The following is a 24,090-nucleotide window of genomic DNA, read 5'->3' as shown; positions in this document are numbered from 1 at the left end:
AAAAACTGATTTATTATTATTATTATTAGAGAAATTGTGTAAGATTTCTGAATGCAAAGAGACAGTTTGGATAAAATTCAAACTTAAATTGTATGAGACTGTCATTCGTCCACTGTATGTACAGTACTGTGCAAAAGTCTTGAGCCCTGTCTCATTTCTTCATATTTTGCTTTGAAAGAGTCAGACTATCTTGAACGTTTTTAGTGTAGTCGCGAGAAATGGCTCTACAGGCTTCTTGAGGGACTTTTTCGCCCCTCGTTTTTAGTTCACAGTACAGCACAGTGACCTATGTGTAAAAACATAATAAATCTAGCTCAAAACACGAACCAGTGAGTAACAGGTGCAGATGATGAGAGATGATCAGGCCGGTGATTGGTATACTGGTGATGCTGAATGCTGTAGACAACAACTAGTTTTTTAATTGTATCTTTAAGCACTTTGCAGCACAGTAAAAAAATTGCTCTAATTTTTGTAATTTAATCTACATAATTTAATTTTATTTAATACGAAGAAATTAGGGGTGGCTCAAGACTTTTGCACAGTACTGTATAATGCCTGACACAGGATCCCATGTGATTTTTTTACTGGGTTTGACTATGATGCAGGTCAAAAAGATTAAATGGCTTTGTTATTAGTTAATACAATACATTTTTTTCCTTTTGGTCATTCTATAAATCATACAGTGTGAAAAAAAGAAATAAAAATATGCAACTTTGGAGAACATCTTACTGTGTTGGTATATGCAATTTTTTTTTATTTCTTATTTTAGTTCAAAAGAGTTGCTTTATTATTTTCCCTTATTTGACAGACATGTTTGAGAAGACATTTTTTTTCTTTGCATGGGTAAGAATAACATTAACACAATACTTTTCCACATTTTTACTTTGGTCTTTGTCAGTTCTACAATGCAACTCTGGGAATACCAAGATAAAAAAAATCCCCAGTTTGTAGAACACTGGGACTCAAAGCCTTATGAAGTTTGTAATGTCAATTTTGATTGTTTCTATGTTCAATTATGGGTTGTTTTATATGTTAGTATTGCCACAATAAAAATCCCAAATTTAAACATTACACTTGTTTTAATATGTATTACTTTTCTGATTGTGCATGCAGAATGGAATTTGTGGCTAAATAAGATTTTTAAAAAAGATGACCATGATTTTAGCTTTTAGTAAAACTTTAGACATTATCAACAACCTAGCTAGTTGTTCCAAAATACATAACAAATTTCATAATAAAATAAAAACAGTAAATGACATTGGGAAAAAATTCCCCTGATAAAATAAAAGCCAGCTTTAAAAAATTGTGGATTTGAAATCAATCAAATAATTTAATAAAAAATAATTACATTATTGTAAAAATTTAAATGAGTACATTTGCAAGAATTACATCTTAATCATGCAAGTTTTTACAATTTATGCAATTAGGCATAAAAGGAATTCCACAGCGCACAAAAACAGTGTTGATCATTGTTAATCACTGATGTTAAAAATGTATAAGATGCACAGTATTTTACACGTGTAGAACATACATTAATATTTAATATACTCTATATTCTTCAACTATATGAAAATATTTAATTGATTTCATAAAAAAAATAGAAGACAGTCTAAGAAAAGCAATTTAATGGGAATAAATTGTACAATGTTACATTTGTTATGGAAAATCTCTCTCAGAGTTGAATGAATGAATCTTCTCAGAATTATGACTATGATTTCAGATGAAACAAGAATTTTAAGGGGGAAAAAAAACGAGTTCTGAGATGAAACTCAAAATAAATAAATATTTTTTATAGGCCTGAAAAATCAGCCTTACATTTAATTTCTTGTTTTCTCAGCATTCTGACCTTAATCTAATTCAAAAACAGAATTTTGACATTAAAGTTAGAATTCTGAGATTAGTCAGAATTTTAAGAAAAAAAATCTGAATTCTAAGGGGAAAAAAAAGTCAGAACTAATTTTTTTTCGTGTTGGCCCTTATCTTCTGTACGTCTGAGAAACAAGACTTGCATTTCATATATAACATGCATGCTGCATTTTTTTCTGGACAACAATTAGCCAAGGCACTTCCACATAAATTAGCAAAATCCACATTTCTGATACAAACATGATTCAGAAAAAAAGACATATGCTTCCTGATATATATATTTTTTTGTGAAGCTGCTTTGAGACAATGACCATTGTTAAAAGCGCTATATAAATAAAATTGAATTGAATTGAATATTCTATGCAATAATTTTCATATAAAGATTATAGTTAATTATCATAAATAAATTTGAAAACTACTCTTGCATAAGGCACTAGCTTATTAAAGGTTTTCAAATTTGACTAACAGGATTGTGTCTTTCTTATGTGCAAAGTAGCAGAACATTAAATTTGGTGTTCACTTTGTCCTAAGGTAGAAAATATGGTGTAGTGTGAAGATTAACTATTTTATAAGTATTCAAAACATTTTTTAAATATAAATCACACCAGGTGATAAACTTTGTGCAAGTCTGTTTTCATTTGTGAAGACAAAATGACACTGAGTTAACTATATGGTATTGTCTGAATAAAGATTGTTTATTTAAATTATATTTTGGTGTCTTGAAACTATTAAAAAAATCTTGAGTTCATCTTGTCAAGGTAAAGATTTTTATCCCTCCTTCACACTGCCAATGCTGACAGCATATAAACAGAGCGAAGTTTATCTCATCTGTAGAAACTACCCTTATTTGTAACCCATCACAGCAAATCAGGTATTAAGTCGCATTTTGGATTATTTGATTTATGCATAATTTCAGATTCCTGTTTCAATAAGCTCCATTTTGTTACCAAGAGTATTACTGAAGCAGGTACTGTTGCTGGGACACAGTGAGGGAAAAATCCAATTTCTAGAATACTTAAATGAGGATATCATTACATAATGGAAAAAGTGGGCTCAAACGTTTAATGCTCTGTGTTACTGATCGGAAGGGTGGGGGTTCAAGCCCTAACACCACCATTAACACTACTCAATGGGTGCTCTATGGGTGCTGTATCCTGGCTGACCCTGTGCTCTGACCCCAGCTTCCTACCTGGGATACAGTATGTGAAAAAAATTATTTCATTGTGATGTAAGGTACATGTGACAAATAATTTAGCAATACATGTTTATAGTGAAAAAAAGGCATGTGTTTCTATCACGACTGGAGTTACCAGCTTAAATACTGTTCATTAAAGTGCTTTAAAACAATGCTTACGATTTAAACTTTCTCAATTCTGTTAAAGGCTTAGGAAGATAAGGTATTTATCAACATTTAAAACTTGATATGCATCAACTAATGCATTCTATTGGCCATAGCAAAACTAACCCGTGCAACTTAATACCTGACTTTACATGACAGGTCAGATTTTGACACCTTTGTTTTATGCTCATAGTGTTTCACTCTTCTGAGTGTCTCTAAGAGACCTGAAATCACTGTGGTTGTTGAATAGCATTTGTAAAAACTTTTCACATGATGTCTTTTATAAAATGGCCATGAGGAAACCCTCACTGATATCTTGCAAACTTTATTTACATCCATATTCGTTGCTCCCATACGTCACTTCTCAGTCGGAAACGGTGAATATCTCATAATCTTATAATCAGAGGTAGGATGAAATACAGATGTGCATAGAAATATATAATGGTGTCCAACCTGCAGATGCCATCTTAATATAACACACACTGCATGTGTGTTTAGAGTGATAAGGACCATGCATTAGGCCCTGCAGCACTTTGAGCTGGTGAACTTGGGGTTTCCAGAGAGGCTTGTTCCCAGTGTTGTGTCCTTGCGTTCATGTGCATGTTTGATAACTTCCCTGTAAAATATATAAAAACTTAAGTATGTGTGGCAACATGGAAAAACTTTTCTTTAAAGAAGAGCATCATCATTTATCCTTCTGCATACATAAGCTCACACATGTTCATTATTGGATAGTGTCACTGTGATACATCACTTTATATAAGTTATAGACACGGGGGCGTTCAAATCAAACTGGGACTTGTGATGAAATGTCTCATGTACAGTATGAAGACGTAAAACCGATAAACAATTACAGAAAACTTCAAGCAATGTTTGGCGATGAGACTCAGTAAAATATTTACTTTTTGCTTTAAAGGAGGCCATATGTCCCTGAATGACAATCCTGGCTGTGGTGGCTCGGAGCCCACTGCAGTTGTTCCTATGAACATTCTGTGAGTAGAATGCCCAGTCTTCGAAAATGGACAGATGACTGTATAAGAATTGTACATGAATACAGTCATGACCTAGCGCCTAGCCATTTCGGCAAGTTTGGACCATTTTAGGAGTTCTTGGGAGGCCAGCGTATCAGATGTGAAGCAGGCAGACTGATCATGGCTCCGGTGTACTGAGAAAACTTTTTATCTTGATGGTATTAAAGTACTACTGAAACGCTGGGATAAGTGCATTAATTTAGCCGGGGATTATTTTGAGAAATAAAGGGAGTTTTTACTCTCATACTGTAACCATGTTCTGTTATTCTGCACAATCAAAAGTCTTGAACGCCCCTTGTGGTATACAATCGTTGCAGCCTCAGCATCATCCTATGCTTTTTCACATCCAAAAGAATTTGTCTGGTTGAAAAAGTATTTAAAACTTGACGATAAATGTTAAAACGTAATGCAGTGCACATGACAGCACACTGAGTCACTGTGTATTACTGATGCTCACAAGATGACACAGTTTAAACATCTGCTGCCCTCATGTGCTGAATATTTAAAAATGTTTTGACATATCATCTCCAGTTGGGTCTATGAACATGAGTTCATATTTCGATTGTTTTGATAGTTTTGACTTTTTACATGCAAGTATTTGTGACATGCTAATTTAGGGATTAAGCATAGCTGATGTCTAATTGTGTTCCTCACTCTGTGTGCTAAGAGTGACTCACCGTGCTAAATGGAGCACTGCCTCAATGATGTTTGAGCCATCTTTTGCACTTGTCTCACAGAAGAGGGAGCTGTAAGTCTGTCGAGAACCAAGAACACAGATTTGTACCTCAAACTCCTTTTCACACTAGTGACCTTGTACAGATCGAGTTATATATTTAATTCACAGTTTTATTTGTAGCACGCTTTTAACAGTGGGCATTGTCACAATAAAAAAAAATAACAATAAAAAGAAAATTTTAATGATATAAATCAAATAATAATTTCTAGAATCTATATATATCATAGTGAATGCTCTCACCCTAGCCAGTTTCTCTCCGTAGCTTGTTGAAATGCACTGGACGCCATCATCGAGAGCCTGCTGTCGCAGATCTGTCTTATTCCCTACCAGCATGATGGGGATTTTATCCTGGGACACATCCTGGAGATAAGAAGATCTTAAGTCAACAACTACTTTTACCGTACACTGTAAGATGAAAATGAGTTCGCTATGGAACTTCCTTGCTGCTATATCCACTTTCTTCATCCATTAATTTTTCTTATTTCCATATTGTAGTGTACAGATACATGTTTACTATAAGCCTACTTGTTTTTTAAAGCAGAAACAGTTTGCCAGATATTGTATATTTAAATAAGTTCTGAAGTGGCCCCATTTCTACATATTCATGACAATAAAAAAATGACTAAAATGACTAGCAAAAGCAACCATTGAGTAAACCGGTTTTCTCAGTATTTAAGGGATAAAATATTAGAAATACCTCTATGGTGTCGACCCATTCTCTCACATTTAGGAAACTCTTCTCACAGGTAACATCGTAGAGCAGGAGAACACCATCGGCCCGTCTGAAGTAGGATTTTGCAATGCTTTTAAACCTGTTGAGAAATAATCATAATCAGACTTCGGGTAACTTTAGGGTTCGATTGAAGATTCATTAACAGCAGAATATTTTGTGCTACAATGTATTATTGGATTGGTTTCATTGACGCTTTATAGTTCCTAGTTATTATTTTCATGACCCCGCTTCAGCTTCTCACCTCTCCTGACCCGCTGTATCCCAAAGCTGCAGCACCGTCGGCACCCCGTCTACCACAAGTGTCTTCATTTGGAAATCAACTCCTTGAAGAAAACAAACACAGTCTGCATTTGATATCTCATGACAGCCTCAGGTCTCTTAACGGTAATACTTATTCGGTATTTATGTGGATGTAGATATAAATTCAAATTCAAATTTTATTTGTCACATACACAGTCATACACAGTACGATATGCAGTGAAATGCTTAGACAACTGCTCGTGAGCTAAAAATAGATACTATGAATAGTAATAGGAAATAAATATGAAAATTAAAATAAAGGGTAAATAAAACTAGGAAAAAATAAAATAAAATAACTGTACAACAAAAATACACAATATAGAAAATATTTGAAGAATGTATGAAGAAATATAGAACAATAAGAGCAGCTGAACGGGTAAGTATATATTTATGTAATTTTTATGTCATTTTTGTGTAATTTTCGTACACCAATCGGCCATAACATAATATGACCATGATGCACTGTGTGTTCTGACACCTTTTTATCACAACCAGCATAAACCTTTTCATCAGTTTGATCTACACTAGCACTTGGATCGGACTACACGGGCCAGCCTTTGCTCCTCATGTGCAGCATAAAGACTTGGCCACCCACGACCCTATCGCCAGTTCACCGATTTTTCCTTCCTTGGATTACTTTTGATAGGCCCTAAACACTGCATATACAAGGGTTGGAAAACTGATGATCTGGCAACAGGGTGATGGGAAGCCAAGACTTAGTGCTACACATGGAGAGTGAAGGCTGGCTCGTGTAGTCCGATCCAATAGAAGCACCAGTGTACTGTAGATCAAAGAGAAGAAAAGGTTAATGCTGGTTTTTTAGGTGGCAAAATCATAATGTTATGGCTGATTTAAAAAAATGCCTTAAAAATAAAGGCCTGATTCAGCAGGACTTCTACTGCTGAATCGTAAAAAGGACATGAAATGTAAACTCCCAATGCCATGTTCATTTCGAAGTCTTACCTAGAGTGGTGCTGGTGATGCCTTTAAACTCATTTTTACAGAGTCGTAACAGGAAGCTGGACTTGCCCACTGCTGCATCACCCGCTAACACAATCTTGTATGTTTTTTCAGATCCATGGCCCTTCAGCAATGCCTCGTCCTTCAGTATCTGTAAGAAAAAAACGAAGCTTGAACAGAATGTCTTACTGACAAAATGTTTTATTTGAAATATCTTATCTGAGAAGTTGTGTACGCTGGACAACAAAGAAAATGTGAAATTAAAAAAGTTTCACTGAGGTGGTATTCGGGGGCATTGGATTACAGAAAAATAATCAGCGATAGGCTGGCATGAGGCGGAGGGGGTTAAGAGGGATTCATCGCTGGAAGGATATGTTGAAAAAAGTTACATTCACATTATGACAGATCTAAACGGTAATTCATGACTCTCTTGACAATATTACATTCAATCAGCATCGGAAATTGAGACCAAGATTAAGGCTTGCTATTTTTCCTTTTTTATTTATTAGGCTTAGAATTTTAAACCTATTGATTCTAAGGTTCCTCGCTCTGTATGATTTCACTCAAACTTAATAGCTGGATAAAGTGGAATGTGTAAAATGTCATTTTAGTGGCTAAGATTCACATTGTTAGTTTAAGCTCACAAGTACCTCACTGAAAATAGCTGAAAGGCATTTCTTCCCTGTAGAAGTGACGTCTTTTTCGTCAGCTGAATTTGAAGTCATGTTCAGGACAGACTCGCTGTCTGATTCCCATGCTGCCTCGTCTTGTACTTGTGGAACCTTGAAACACACATGCATACACACACACATTAGTGAACACAGAAGCTACAGTACTATTACGTTCTTCTACATCCGCTATTGCTTCTTCAATTTGTACTAAAACCTATGGTGCAAAAGTTTCTAACAAACAAGGGAAGCTTCGAGCATCTACTCTCCCTGGACAAAAAAAGTCACCACCTGTATTTAACTAAGCAAAAAGTTAAGTCCAATGTATAATTACTGCGCTGGTTAATATGGTTCAGCTGGCAACAAGCTATTTAACCCTTAATGATGCATTTCTTAAACATCCATGTCAGAAGACATACTGTATCCTGTGGTTGATTGTTGAAACCTGTCCAACACATTATTAAAACTCAAAATGATAATGTGAACCATCATCTTAAAAAAATGTGGCTTGAAATTGTTTTTGAATGATCGTGATCAGAGATCATTTAAACCTTGGTTAAATGGATAAAAAAAAAAAAAAGTAGTAGCCGTGAGTAATAGTGAAAGTAAAAGTATTTCTACATGTATATTGTGTTACGCCTTATCAGTGAGGCTACTTGGAAGAAAGGCTTCAATTTGCTAGGGAGCATAAAGAAAGTACTGTGCAGCATTGGAAAAGGGTCATGAAGTTTAATGAGTGCAGGTTTACCCTGTTCCAGAGTGATGGTTGCATCAGGGTATAAAAAGAAGCAGATGAAGTGATGCACCATCATGCCTAGTGCTTACCGTACAAGCCTGTTATGATCTGGGGTTGCGATCAGGTCTAAGTTCAGCAATGTTATGTGCCAAAAAAATGAGGTCAGTTGATGACCTGAATATACTGAATGACCAGATTTTTCCATCAATGGATTTTTTTTCTTCCCTGATGGCACAGGCATATTCCCAGGATTCATTGGGCTCAAATTGTGAAACAGTGGTTCAGTGAGCATCATTTTCACATCATCAATACAAGATCTTAATGAGAAATTAATGCAACTCTAAATGAAAAAAAAAAGTTATGAAATTGCATAAGCGAAACAACGCCACTGTGAATGCGTGTTGTAATTAAAACAAAAAGCAGTCCAACAAAATAGTAGATTGCGTTTAGTTTTTTTGGCTGGAGAGTGTAGTTAACCATTGTGCAACCTGCATATTTAAATTATTAAACATCTCAACGATATTAATGGGCTCAGTAATGCCCCAGGTTAATAAAATAGCGGAATATGTCTCAATGGGGCTGTTACAGGAAAATAGTGTGATGCTGCGTGACACAAAATGATGCTACTGTTATTACTAATTATTTTCCTAGCACTAATTATCTTTTAAGGTGTTCCAGCTATAAACTCTCTCAACATTACCATGATGAAAAACATACAGTATTTGAGTGTTACTGGAATATGTGCAGAGAAAGAAAGTGATTTTGGTCTCAAGGTTTTCTGCTACTGTTTAAGGATAGAGACATATTTTGTTTCCCATAAGCAAATCTGTTTGAGAGTTTACAGTCCTCAGTAAAGTAAACAGGTTTCCGTGTGCATGTGTGTGTGTGTGTGTGTATGTTCTCTCACCTCCGTGTCTGAGGTGTCTCCCGAGCCACTAAAGGGAGCCATGTGAATGGCGCTTTGACCCATACTGTCCTGCTCCGAGTCATAGCCGTTGTTGGAGCGCAGAGTGGACATGCCACTGTCCACGTAGCTCTCGTACAGGCTGTCTACCTCAAAGCTGCTGCGTCTGCGCATGGGATCGCACAGCGCCAGCTGCTCGTGATCGTCATCCGTGTAGGCCTTACAGCACCTGCAGAGCCGCAGAAATACTTCGGTGATACAGACAAAAAGCACCCATTTACATGTTTCACGTGTCAAGGTGGTTACTTGCTGTTCCCTACAAACTGCATTATGTGTGTTCTGCATCAGGGAGTTTTATTCTGTAAGATATTGTCAGAGTTCAGAAGGGGGCTGAAAATTCAATATAATGCTCTCTGACAACTATGTGAAGTGGTACACATTAGGAGCGTAACAGCTGCCCATTAACATGATATCTACAGTACATTAGCAAGCAGGTTTGCAATGTAAGTTATGTTAAAGAGTTTGTTCTAACAGTTCTGGACTAGCTGTTTGGTGTAAAGAAATATTAATAGCTAGAACAGAGCACAAGCAAATACTAGTATGGTAATATGCATTGTATGAAATTGCAACTGTATAGCAGTAAAATTAAACATTTCCATATTCTAAAAGTCGCCAAAAAAAATGTTTTTTTTTTTGGTAAGAAGCCGGTTATTTAACATTTTTGGAAGAAGTCTAAAGTGTTGCTGAGGTTTTCTGACACACTAAAGTAGTCACAATTTGATGATTTTTCAATAAGGAGTAAGGCATGTGGCTTTTTCTGTCTTTAAGATGTTTTGTAGCTATAAATGTATAAAAAAAAATCTATGTAAAAATTGAATTTCAAAAGGGTAAAAGTAAAAAAAAAAATCTATTAAAAAAAAATCTATTTCAAAAGGGTAAAAGTAAAAATAAACACAAATTTTATTTCACAAATTTGTTCGATTAACACGATGAAATTTTTTTCAGTGTAGTGTTAGTGATGTATGACATGTTTTGTACTTTATAAATGATGTTATTTATTTACATAGAACATTTTATACCATACGACAGGTACAAACTCACGCTCCAGACATACCTTTCAAAATATGGGGTGACCATGCTCTTTGTCCTATCTAGGGTACTTGCAGGAGACAGTCCATTTCCTCTCTGCAAACATAATTTTATTTTTTTTTTCAGAACGCTGCATGGTTACACTACACTAACACACACAAACACACATGCTCCAATTCCAATTCCTTGCTGTCACACTAATCCAGACCTCCTCATTGAGATCAGGACTGCTCATTGTTTGAGTGTTATCTTAATCCCTATACAAACTGACTTTAGGTTCTGCTTATGCATGACTTTGTGTACAGAGATCAAATTATCATATTTAAGCATTCACCTGGGGCTTGCTTTTGCTCTGGCTATTCTCCAGAGTCATTCGTAGTCCATCATTGGTGTCATGAAGCTTCCTGTTTGCTAACCTAAAGTGTATGTCAGAGCACAGACATGAATAAAAACAAAGTCTGCCTGATATTCTATGCTAGAATAAACTACTCATTCTCTTATGAATCATTTATGTCTCATACTTACTGAAGAATCTCTACCTGCCTCTCCAGGTTGTTCCTCTCCTCAGAAAAAGACCTCATTATGGCTTCATCGCTGTACAAGCAAATTTTTAAATAAATGTCTTCATCAGATTACGAATAGTTTAGTAACATTAAGATCACTTTCATTGTTATAACTGTTAACCAACATTAATATTCAGCTATAACTGCAACTCAGTTGTTTTGGATAATTAAAATACAACTGGAATCAGGAATCTTAGCAAAATAAATATGCTTGTGTTTTTAATCTTTAATTTTTAACCTCTATTCACTATATTAATAATCTACCTTCATTAACCATGGACAAGAATTTCGTCGTGTTTCCTTATGCTGAGAAAAGGACAGAAAACGAACTTCCTCAAATGTCTGCTGGGCAATTTAATAAATGTTTAGGGTGAAAAGGTATTTGTAAAGTAAGCCCATAATGTCTATAATTTGCGGTTTTAGAGATAAAACGTCTTTTTCAGAAGAAAGAATCTGGTCAACACAGGCGTTTCCACCTGACTGCACACAAATAAAGCAATCCATTCAGGAAAGTGGATGTAACCTGAATGACCTTTCAGTCTGTGCTATACCAGTGTTTAAAAGTTGGATTAAACTACATATGAAGGCTCGTTCTTAGACTGTAAATAGATTTTTAGCATTTTGTAATATCTATCTATCTAAGAAAAATTACATCTTAAAAACTAAACAAAATGTAGAATCTATAATCCAATTACAAACTGAATTAATCAGGCTTAAGTCCATTTTCCTACTGTATATCATGCAACTCTCCAACAACAGGATCAAATTGTAAGGAAACCATGATCAAACCATTTAACGTATGAGAAGATGTATGAGTTGATGACATCATCTGTCAGACTGGTTATTTTTACTGGCATGTTTGTTAACAATGTGATTTTTGCTGGATGATTCCTGGACAGGAATAAAATATAAATAAAAACATTTCCATGTTGCATATGTTTGGTGAAAAATACTCTTCTTGAAGTTGCTTAAAGTTGAGATCTCAAAATATGGTATCATCCAGCGAGAAAAAACAATGTGGTCGGATATCAAAATCTTCGCCTCTGACTGTTTACCAAAATCCATCTGACGGGTTTTTCCAGGTTGCTGAATATACACTCACAGTCCATTTCATAACATACACCTTGCTAGTACTGGGATAGACCCACTTTCGCCATCAGAAATGCCTTATTTCTTCGTGGGATAGATTTAATGGTACTGGAACGATCTCTTAGAGACACCCCAACAACCAACAACAATGCTTTGAGTTGCTGTAATGTGATTGGCTGATTAGATATTTCATTACCTGACGGTTGAATGTGTGTACCTAATAAATTGAACAGTGAGTCTAAAGCTGCTTATTCTAAAACATCTATAAAGTACAAAACCATGCCCTTCAATTACCATTCATGATCAGATTTTGAGCGAACAGTAGTAAACATTATAGATGTAGTAAAAATGCTACAATATCCCTTAAATAGTAACACACACAAAGAGTGAACAGACCCTTTCAAGCGGGAATTCAAATAGATCTTCGACTTAGTTGCTCAGCAACAAGGTCACCGAATTCCTTAAGTGTGTGGCGTCACTCCAGGATATCCTGTTCCTATGATGCTAGAATAGCAAACAGCAGTGGGAGGGCCAGACGCTGATAGTGCGCAAAGGGATCACTGTCTTTTACGTGCATATGCGTGTGTGTATGCGTGTGACTCACTCACTGAAATCGCCCATCCCTGAGAGTTTACCTAAGATCTAGAACTAACACAACACCACCCTTACGCTTCCATCTAACCCCTGTTAGAATTCATATATAACTCTGTGTCAAGTGGCAGCAGCGCATTTACGGATGACCTGCGTCTGCATGATTTTACACACAGTACAGTTAACAATGATTAATAATCAAGACTAGGACAGGAATTTAAGAGATATTTCAAAATGCGCTCTTACTGCTCGAAACTGATGCTCTGGTCAGTGAGATCACTTTTAAGGCTGTCCAGCTCACTCTGCAGAAGGGCTATATTTGTATGTGACTCCAGCAGCTCCTGCTTCAGCTTCTGGTTTTGCTGTGACAGAAAAAAATTAAAAATAAACTAATGTATTGCAGGTTCCTTATTTTCACTACAATAAACAGCAAAAGTAAGAAATAAACTACTTTTATAGGAAAATATTTAAAAACAGGGTGATATGAAGTGAAGATATCCCTTTCTTTTTCTCTAATCAAACACAGAAATCAAAATGCAATGACATTAAATATGTATTTGCCATCATTGCAAGATCCAAATGTATTCAGTTCCTAATCAGAGCAGCTAAGGACACTCTGTAAGAAAGGTGGATTAACACATGGTGAGATCTGGAAAGCCCACATCTCTGCAGCAGGGAAGCTGAATGAGCTGTAACACAAAGGAAAGACCTCATGGCTGGTATCATGTTTACACTCTAGCCCTAGAAACTATGCAAATTATAGGGTGGGAAACGGAGTAGAGGGAAAGGAACAGGGTCCCAAATACTCGTACAGACTTCAGTGGAATCACCTAGGCAAGGTGCAAATGTATATGCATTCTTTATACATTGCTTCAACTGTGCACAATGTCTGCACCTCCTTCAGTAAATACAGCTATGTCGTGCAAGGGGAATCTCATGTCCACAATAAACCACCCACACACACACAAGCTAAGTGGTTCAGTGAACTTTTTTCCAAGCAAATGAAATAATTTTGTCATACCAGGGCCAGCTCGTTATTCTTTCGCTTCAGCGTAAGGTTTTCCTCTTTGAGGCCGGTGTTCTTGTTCTGGTCTTCAAACTGTGAAAAGAGATCAAACTTTAGCTAGCTGTTCGTTTATGACATTTAAACACAGAATGCCATTAGCATGATGTTAGTATGGTTTTATTAACAAAAGTGATGGATAAATATTAGACATTGTAAAATATTTTGAAATATACTACCTGACAAAAAAATAATAAAAAATTTGCACATTATAATAGTTTTAAAATTTATTTAAATAATATTTTTGAAATTATAACTACACAACTGAGTACTTAAATGGCGGACCTAACATGTTAGATTACTCGTTACATCAAAAAAGTAATCCAAGTACACCCAACACTGATGGCCGCATATCTGTTTAGATCCAATCCTGTAAGTTCTCATCACATTGTGTGTGAAGAAATACTCTGATGTCACTACTAAACATAATTTCATTCAGTATGTTCAGTATCCTATCGGCAAGCATAGTTCATCACTATCCTTGCAGGTTTTAATAATGTAATGGACAATTTTTAAACCCAACTTCTGTAATTTCATCAATCTTTAATAGTTATTTTATTAGCTTGATACAGCCCAATAATTTAACACTTCTTAATCACAGTTCCACATACATAAGATATGTCTACCGAGATGGTTCTTGAAAAAAATGAGAAGTTGCATTAGTTAGGCTTAAAACAAATCGAAGCTGGCAATTGAAACAGTAATTATGCAATTACAAACATTAAATATTTATTTATTTAAATCCAAATGCAACTTTTTTTAGGCAGTGTTTTTAGAAGAGTTGCATATTGAGCAGTATGTAAATAAAGTGCTATATTTAAATATTAGTTAACTTTAAGAGCAGGAAAGAAACTTTTAAAGGTGTGCTGTTTGTAGGACAATAATCAAAGGCATGGTGGTGTTATTCTGCCTGACACAAAGTTCCTTTGAAGCTGGTTATTTCCCTATAACTGCCTGTACTTTTTTTGTTAACAACAAAGGTTTCTAGCGTGAAAACTCATGTCTGTTACAAAACGCTCACACTGGAGACTCTTTCCAAAACTGCTAAATAAACCTCACAGAAGACACAATGATTACAATAGTTTTTAAAATGTGGCCCGTCTTTCATATCCAAGTCATTACTGTAGAAACAATACTGTAATAGAAATACATTATCACATTAATGTGCAGGATGTTCAAGTCAAACTGGGACTTTTGACTCCCTGCTACACTAATGCACTTATCCCAGTGTTTCACAAGTGCTTGGACACCATCAAGGTGGAAACTTTTCTCAGTAGAGTGCAACCATGAATGGATGGCCTGAGTCTGAAACACTAGCCTCCCAGGAACTCCTTTAATGACTCAAAATATTGGAATATGAATTCCATTTGACTAATCAGAATTGAGTTCTGGTGTATAAACTGATTTTATTGATGGTTATGAAACAAACTCTTACCATCTGCAGAGTGAGGACCTTATGCCGTAACTCACTCAGCTGTGCTTCATACTGCTCTTTCACAATACTCAGTGCCGCCGCTGCCTTCTTAGACTCCTGAAGGAAACAGAACAGAGAGCCTATGAGACTGCACTTTCTCAACTCACCATATGGCTCTACATTTTCATAGTTTTCACAAAAAACAAAAAAATATTGGGCTGGATTGTGCAGCTGTAATACAGTGGAGTTTATTTGGTGCAAATGTTCAATCTAATGTTTTCCCATGAACCTTGTGTGAAGGACATGAACAAAAAAAAAAACAAACAAAAACCTTAATATGAGGGACGTATTTTCATACATTTCCATAAACTTATCTAGTAATTCTGAGAACAGAAAAAAACTACACACACTGATGGAACACAGTTCATGATATAAATATCATGTTATCAACTGTTTGTTTTAACTTTTTCCCATGACGTACTGTACTCAGTGTTAATGTAGATTAAAAGTCCAGCATTGAAACTTTTTCCCTCAAGAAAGCTGTAAGCCAGAACTCATTCTTTTGTTTTAAAACACAATAAAATACAAACTACCTGAGAAGCCTTAGGAAACTAAGCAGGTACTGTATAGTCATGAGAAAGTTATAAATTAAATAAACATGTGATGGACCAGGAACAGCAGTTAAAGATTAGAAACAGGGTTAAGGACGTAAGCAGACACGCGACACCACCCAGGCTTCTCAGCCCTGAAAAAAAGTGTTACTGCGTGGACAAATAAAGATCTGGAGTTCACCGGGAAGACTCACATGACAGAAATATTTACCTTACCAGAGCAGCATGAATTCACCTGTGCTTATTTAGCTGTTATATAACAGGCCAAAGAAATGAACCATGGCAACAATACAAACAGTATCACATTATAAAGTTATATGAAAGTAAAAACACTGATCAGAGTATAGTCATTACAGTAAATAATATATTCACAATGATACACTCATCAGCCATAACATTAAAACCATTAACACTAAAACCACCTAGGTTTTAGGCTACAGGGCAGAGCTCGCACTTCGGGGCAGATCCTTTGGATGCTGTTGGTTGCGGGGTTGGGCTTCCCTGCATCGGACTTGGTTGTACTTGGTGCTTGATCGAATATGGATCTGGGGAAATTAGAGACCAGGTTTGGGTCCAGTGCATGATGGGCTGTGGTGCACCAGGTATTCTTGTGCCTTTCTATCAATGCCAGGATTAACTTTTTTCTGTGATTTGGTCTGCATTGGCTTTTATGAGGGATCAGACTGGATGGGTGCCCATGACCCTATCACCTGGTGCATTGTTGGTGATTAGTCTTGTTCAAGTCCCCTGTCAGTGCTCATAATGTTATGACTGATAAGTGTATACTAATAGTCTTTTGTTATCTAAAAAAATACAAATTGTGCATGGATAATCATTAAATGAAAAACATTTGCGTGACATCATTTCAGCCTCAGTTATCAGTTTGGTGTGAGGACAAATTAGAATGTTCTCTAATCACTTGCTTTTTAAGGCCAGACAATCAACTGATCTTCTTGTTCTCATGTCTGCAGCACACGAGCACATTACGTCAATCTAAACACTAAACTAAAGGCTGGATTTTTAGATGTGATGGTGATGCTGTACTAACCTCTATGCGTGTGTTTCTCTCAGTTGTGTGAATACGCTGATCCATCTCGTCCTCCATCGCACTCAGCTGAATGGCAGTTTGGTCCTGAGCTCTGCAAACATGTTATACGTAATTTTACCACATCGCTTCTGAATGATCAATTCTGATTAGTCAGAAAGTGTTGGTTAATTTTCTGTAACAAAAGCTCGAACAACAGTTTTCATCTACGTCTTATTTTAATATGTTACACTTTCTATAGTAAGGACTCACTCCCAGGGGCTCGGTGGACACGTCACAAAATCAGTGATTAATAATAAACATTTAAATGTGATGTTCTTGTTATTATGTTGAGGTTTCTGAGAAGAGACACTGATTTAAAATGTATGTAAGTAATCCTCAGTGTAACACTTTGTTAAAGTCAACGCGTTTTTGTTCAAAGACGTCTTCAGGAAAAAACGATATTGTGTATGCTGGTAAGGCTGAGTGATATGACCATAAGATATCAATGTTGTGATATTTAATGATACACTATACTTTTCTAAAATATATTGAATATAACTTTTTTGCTCATTTATTAAAGTTTCACAAAGACTTTAAGCAGAACATTTGATGCTGAAATTCTGTCCTAATCTTAAAATAGTATTTTTTTAATAAATCCATTTTAATAGACATTATACATATTTATATATAAATTATCATGCAGAGCTCCTTAAGAGAGATAGTTTAAAGAAAAACAATTATCTAGTGTGCACGAGAAGGTTTTTACTCATGTCACTTTAGGGGCTCCAAATGATCAAGCAGTTTAGATAACATCTTTCACAGAAATGGCTTTAAGAACAATTTTTTTTTGTCATATTACCCACCCTTACTTTTCCGGTTTCCATGAAATTTGGTGAGGGGTGTTTTAAGGGTTCAGCATCCGTGGTTTTTGGGGGTCTTAACATGCCTTGGGGGGGAAAGACATGATGATGCCTTAAACTTATGCCGAAAAATGGCTAATAACTTCCTGTGTGACAACATATTGAGTGACATCATATTGTGTGTCATCATATTGTGTGACATCATAGTGTGACGCTTTTTTTCCAGCATCCGGGGGTTTTTGGAGGTCTTGAAAATTCCCCCAATTCTAAAATTCTGTCATAATCGTATTGGGATGTCCCCGTTAAGTGCTTAGGCCCGCTCATTTTTGTTTGTTTTAATAACTTAAAAAAAACAAAGAACAGCTACTCAGGAAAAAAAAATTGTTCTTCTATAACATAATGGAAAACAAGAACTAACTCGCTTCATGGATGTTCCATAATATTAAACATAATTAAAAATAGATAAATAGTATCTCTCACATAATACATTTTAAAATATTGCAGGCAAAGCGCTGTCATATGAAATAAATATATCACTTGGAAAAACCTCTAGGGTTGTAGCATTAACAGCAAGGTTGCCATGGTTGATTGTTTTTCTTTAACAGCATGCCCCTAGGGTTTATATTCCTTACAAAGTTAAATGACACTCAACTAACATTTATTACCAGTTTAAAATAAAGTTGCTATTTTATGCCTCTATTACACATAAGTTAAACTGTATTGCAGTATAATAGTGTTGCAGGACAGCTGTCTATTCACAACACTCAATTATGTTATCTTGTCTGACAAATATTTATTATGATAGCTCACTGTACACACCGTATTACTGTGGCCTTGACGAGCACATTCACCCCATATAATATACTGTATTAGGCCATAAAGCACAGTTATACCACATAACGTTATCTTTTTCTAGCATTCCATTGGCACTAGGGTTTGAAAAGCCTTGAGCATCCCCTAATTTCTTTCTATTTTGTTTCCAAAGAGCCAAGCTTTGTTGCATTTTTAATAAAGGAATAGTTCCTAAGGGGCTTTTTTTCTGACATTTTTTGCAAGTTTTTGGCTCTTATTTTCAGTCCAGTCCCTGTAACTGACCAGACCAGTTTCAGAGGAATGTTTTTCTTGTTTTTTGTTTGTTAAGGCATACAGTGACATATGAATCATTCAAGCATAAAAAATATCTAACTTGAGGCATGAACCAGTGAGAAACAGGTGCAGATGATGACAGGTGATAAACGGTTGGAACAGACGAGAGGGGAGATGAGATTGCTGCTGAGGTTGTTACATAAACAACCAATTTTTAAATGATTTTCTAGGCTCTTTGCAGTCTGCTGCAGTAAAACAATTGTTCCCATTTCATTAATTTTATCAATTTTATGTAATTTACTATGAAGAATTGAGGGTAGACTATATACATCAATTTAATTTAACATTAGTATGTGTTCAAGTTTAGAAAGATCTAAGTGATGTGATATTTGTGTGTGTGTGTGTGTGTGTGTGTGTGTGTGTGTGTGTGTGTGTGTGTGTGTGTGCATACCTTTTAACTGCTAGTGCCAGACGCTCCATCTCTTTATTTTGAAGTTTGATTTCTCCAATGAAGTTTAGAAGGACTTTCTCATACTGTGGAATCATCCTGGTCTCGGTCAAACTGATATTGTGGTAAAGAGTCGAAACCTGATCGATTCTGTGGCACACATTAATAGGAGAATATGGTTAACATGCATAAATATTGTTGTAAAACATATTAAATGACATGGTTCCACTCTTACAGCTCTGTAGTCTATGTGGAAAATGTTTATTAAGTAAAAATAACAGTTCTGGTAAAGAGTTATAGTTATTTGGTCATATTAGTTATTAAAACCCATTTTAAAAAATATATATTTTTTGTTTTTAGATTTAATCAACCCTAATCAAATAAAGCAAATGTGTTTTAGGGTGTACTGTACTCCATGTCACAAAATAATCTCTAGAAAAGATTACAAAAATATTGATAAAAAAAATACAAAGAGGCAAATAACCACCATGTACTGTACATGAACTCTTTGGTGCTTTCCTGCAATAAAACTGTGAGTTTACCAGGTACAGACTAAACTGGGTTCTGGATATAATCTCTCTGTAATGGAGCCACTGGAATAGTAGTATACTGTATGTGTGACCTGCATTTACTCTTATACACTGAACATCTTGATTCAAATCATAAACATGTGAACAAACGAGCTGTCATGTGGTGAATAAAAAAAAAAAAAATCCCAAAACAGCTTTCAAAAATTACTACTAACTTCAGTAAGAATTATTTATTATAATATATAATTTTATACGTGTAAGAGTAAGAAATATATTTTAATATATTTCCTGATTTCCTGATTTTCCTCATCACGAGTCAGCTGGGAAAGCACCCACAAGTGTTGACTTGGAAAGGAATACATTATCAAAATGTTGTTTATTAACAGCTTACAACATAATACTTTTATTAACAGGTTACACTACCATATTTAAATGCCTAAAATGTTTTGCTTTAGCCAAAAGTCGAAACCTACAGTATAATGGCTGTTAGTCTACTATGAGTTATGTTGATTGGCTTAGCACAGATTTAACTCATCTTCATTTATATTTAACTCATTTCTACTTCTGGCATTTTTTTAGAATCACTGACGTCCCTGTGTCCAACCTGTCCACATCATTAAACCATAAAGAAATAACATTTGATATCAAATCAAGCATACATTCAGTACTTGAAACAGATAAGCAAAAAAAACACCTTGGGATCCACTGTTACAGTAAAATAATTAATAGTAGGATGCTATTATGTGGCCTGACACAGAAGCAAGGATACTTTTTAAACCCTCAAGTTTCCTAAAACTGAATTTGAGCCATCTTAATCAGCCATTTTTAAAAATGTCATAATAAGGGCCTCCGAGTGGCGCAGTGGTAATGGGTTCGCCCTATCACAGATCGCAAGTTCGATCCCTGGGTGATGCCTTAACCCTCGCAGCCGGAAGTCTAGAGTGAGCCAAACTCTCTCAGAGGGGAGGGATGAAAAGTACTTAGTGCTCCCACATTAATCACGGCTCTACAGCCAATTGGGGCGTCTGTGAGCTCAAGCAAGCGAAAGGAGCAGATAGCGCTGTCCTCCGAGTGTGTCACGCCGAATCCACATTTTTTGCATTATTTAATGCACATTTGTTGTTGTAGACATACAGAGTTACATTCTTTCAACAGTCAGTTATAGCACTAACATAGGCTATTCAAGAAGGGGGGCTTCAAAGATGGCCAAATAAAAATATTTTTTTATTTTACTAATTTATTTATTTTAAGTTATATTCTGCTTTGTTTGTATAATATCTGCTGGAATGGAAAAAAAATGTTCAGTGTTAAATAAATATTTTGAAATTGTATTTTTGTTATTTGATTTATTTTTCTGAAAAGCAACACAAAATAGTAAAAAGCAAATTTTTACTATTTAATAAATAATTAATATAAATTGGCAAAATAAATGAAAAAAAATGCAAAACACCGTGTTCGGTATTCGGCCTTCGGCCAAGCATTTCATTATTATTCGGCTTCGGCTTCGGCCAAGAATTTCATTTCGGTGCATCCCTAATAATGAAAGTTACTGTTTAACCACTTCTCCATTGTGCCTCTCAATGACAAGCAAAAACAAAAGATGATGTTTGGTCAAAATCACCAAGAATTCTAGTTGCATGATGAAAAAGTAAATTCAAATGTGTAAGCTTTAGCATAACCCCAAAAAAATGTAAAAAATTACAATCAATCCCAACAATTTTCCTAAAGTAAAAAAGCCAACATGTTTATCAAAGGGAGTATAAGTATAAGTATTTGCTGGCTAACTTAACTGACTCATTCAGCAAACAGGTCAAAAAGAGTTTACATTCAGGTGTGTTTAATTACAAGGAGTTTCTTATGACTTTATTGCATAATTTATCGCACCCTTACTGTAGATTTTACTTTATTGATACCTAATGGAATTTATAAAATCGACAAACAAAATAAGTCTGTTTTACATCTGCTGTCGTCACCATTTATACAAGAGGTGTTTAAATCAAACTGGGACTTTTAATGAAACTGCTCATGAATGAAGGTGTAGCACCTGGATGACATTTACAGAAGACTTCAAGCACAGAACAGTTTTAAGACTCTTAGCTGGAGTAAAATATTTGAATACAAATCATTACGGAATAGATGCTTCTGTCTGTGAGAAATGTACACACAATCATTCACAAACACCACCTGCACATTACATGAGCTCGGCTGTGAGTTGTACAGTCCCAACCTCCCTCCAAGCCATTTACACATGTATGGTTCATTTAAAAAAAATTCTTGGAGGCCAGCGTTTTAGGTGTAAAGCAGGCAGTCCAATCATGGCCCTGTTGTACTAAGAAAACTTTCTACTTTCTTCCCCTACAAGAAATTGTTTTAAAGTACAAGTATATTTTGTAACAAATTGTACCATCAAAAATGTATTCCTTATATGTGAAAACCTACTTGGCAGTTAAGCTGCTTTTAAAAGTGGTGAATTTATTATTATAATGTTACAAAAAATAACACCTACAATGTTTAATTATCTTTTATAATGTAGAATTAGACCTAAAATGTAATTTAATAACATTTAAACTGTTTGATAACCTTTTATAATGTTGAATAACTCCTAAAATGTCATTGAATAACATCTAAAATGTTTAATGTTTTGGCTGCTCCCGTTGAGGAGTCGCCACAGCGGACCATCTGATCCACACACAACTTGGCACAGGTTTTTACGCCGGATCTCCTTCCTGACACAACATTCCTGTTTTATCCGGGACACTGTATCCAGTGGCTTGGAATTGAACCTGGGTCTTCGACATGAGCAAACCTACCACTGAGCCACCAATGCCCTCACATCTAAACTAGTTAATGAACTATTATAATGTTGAATAACACCTAAAATGTTTAATAAACTCTTATAATTTTAAATAATGGCCATATAATGTCTTCAAAAATAATAAAATGTAATTGAATAACATCTGAAATGTCTAATGAACTCTCGTTTGTTGTTTGTCTTTCAGCTGTTCCTCAATGAAGTCTTCCCTAAATGTAGTTCTTAAGTAACTTTAATCATTAATTGTTGCTGAGCTGCAAAAACCTACTGGGCAATAAAGCTGATTATAAAAGTGTTGAATGAATTTCTTATACAGTAATGCTGAACAACACCTGAAACATTTAATAAATTTTATTATGTTAAGTAACAGCTAAAATGCCATTGAGTAACATTTAAAATGTTTAATAACATCTGAAATGTCTAATGAACTCTTATAATGTTTAATAACATCTGAAATGTCTAATGAACTCTTATAATGTTTAATAACATCTGAAATGTCCAATGAACTCTTATAATGTTTACTAACATCTGAAATGTCCAATTAACTCTTATAATGTCTAATAACATCTGAAATGTCTAATGAACTCTTATAATGTTGAATAACATCTGAAATGTCTAATGAACTCTTGGAATGTTGAATAACTGTCTACAGGTTCAAGCCTGAATGTAATTCTAAATCACTTTAATCACTAATTGTTGCACAGGTGTGTGTCAGGTGTATCTCAGGTGCTGGTCCTCACCGCGGGATTAACTTGCTCTGTTCCCCGAGTCGGGTGTTAAAATCCTCCCAGGCCAGGGTGAAAGCCTCGGCGCCGTTCACCAGCTCTCCCCCTTCTCCCTGACTCGACAGACTCGAGGCCGTCTGAAATCCGCGGATGAACTCGTCCATGTTTATCGTTCCGTCCTCGTTCGTGTCCAGTTCGGCGAATATGCCGTCGATATCCGCCGAGCGCACGCGCAGCTCCGAGCACATCTGCTCAAACTCCCATTTCTCAATAACGCCCGAGTTGTTGACATCGCACGCGCGGAAGAGCGCGCGGAGACTTTGTTCGTCGCTCGCGCCGCGCTCCATCAAACACTCCCACACTTGTCCTGTCTCGGTCGAAACTCCCATGTACAGGTCAAAACTCCGTTTAAGACATGGTTACGTCTCGTAAACAAAACCAAAATGTCACAATCAGCTGTCCCAATCGATTTTATGAGTGAATGTTATGAAAGTTTAAAAGTTTCTAAAACAAGTTTCCCTTCAGATTCCAGTGAACTCCCTTCGCGCACTCACGTACGTCTGCTGAACACGGCGCGAGCACACACTCTTTAACAGGCGCTAAGTAAACATGATAGATGTTAACCAGTAGATAGTCAAATGTAAACCTACTCAGGGGCAGGCTAATACACCACTGAGTGAACTGTGCTGAATTAACATTAATTAGTGTTGTAATACGCCTAGCTATTGAAGGTACAACGAGGGTTTATTTAAACCAGTGTTGAATTACCTATTGTTTTGTAGACTAGTGGTACAGTAGTAGTGTTCAACAAATACTGTATGAAGTTAATCACCATACATGCAGGCCTCATTAACCACTGCACTACTGTAAATATAATTTATCACTGTGAGTGTTATATCTGAGGTAGTA

The 24,090-nt window shown here is 35.7% G+C and overlaps 1 protein-coding gene across 1 annotated transcript; it reads right to left on the bottom strand.

The window, feature by feature from the left end:
* Window positions 1-1,686: 1,686 nt before the first annotated feature.
* On the bottom strand, window positions 1,687-23,722 carry rasef (RAS and EF-hand domain containing). Its single transcript, XM_053504294.1, has 17 exons — window positions 23,197-23,722; window positions 19,118-19,264; window positions 16,742-16,832; window positions 15,104-15,199; window positions 13,627-13,704; window positions 12,852-12,967; window positions 10,888-10,956; window positions 10,697-10,778; window positions 10,388-10,458; window positions 9,277-9,502; window positions 7,616-7,747; window positions 6,969-7,116; window positions 5,947-6,028; window positions 5,670-5,784; window positions 5,213-5,332; window positions 4,914-4,990; window positions 1,687-3,821 (listed from the first exon to the last, which is right to left on the bottom strand). The coding sequence occupies exons 1-17, from the start codon at window positions 23,568-23,570 to the stop codon at window positions 3,722-3,724; spliced, it is 2,124 nt and encodes a 707-aa protein (XP_053360269.1). The 5' UTR covers window positions 23,571-23,722; the 3' UTR covers window positions 1,687-3,721.
* Window positions 23,723-24,090: the final 368 nt, after the last annotated feature.

Source organism: Clarias gariepinus, chromosome 9 (assembly GCF_024256425.1).
Source record: "Clarias gariepinus isolate MV-2021 ecotype Netherlands chromosome 9, CGAR_prim_01v2, whole genome shotgun sequence".
Classification (NCBI taxonomy): Eukaryota; Metazoa; Chordata; class Actinopteri; order Siluriformes; family Clariidae; genus Clarias; species Clarias gariepinus.
This window is presented reverse-complemented; position numbering and strand designations above follow the sequence as displayed.

Bases quoted from the DNA above. Each gene is read 5' to 3' on its own strand.
- rasef (XM_053504294.1), bottom strand. From the start codon at position 23,570: ATGGGAGTTTCGACCGAGACAGGACAAGTGTGGGAGTGTTTGATGGAG. The intron at 10,459-10,696 runs GTGAATGCTTAA...TTATGTTTGCAG, and splicing joins AGAGCAAAAGCAAGCCCCAG to AGAGGAAATGGACTGTCTCC. The intron at 5,333-5,669 runs GTATTTCTAATA...TCTTATCTCCAG, and splicing joins AATGGGTCGACACCATAGAG to GATGTGTCCCAGGATAAAAT.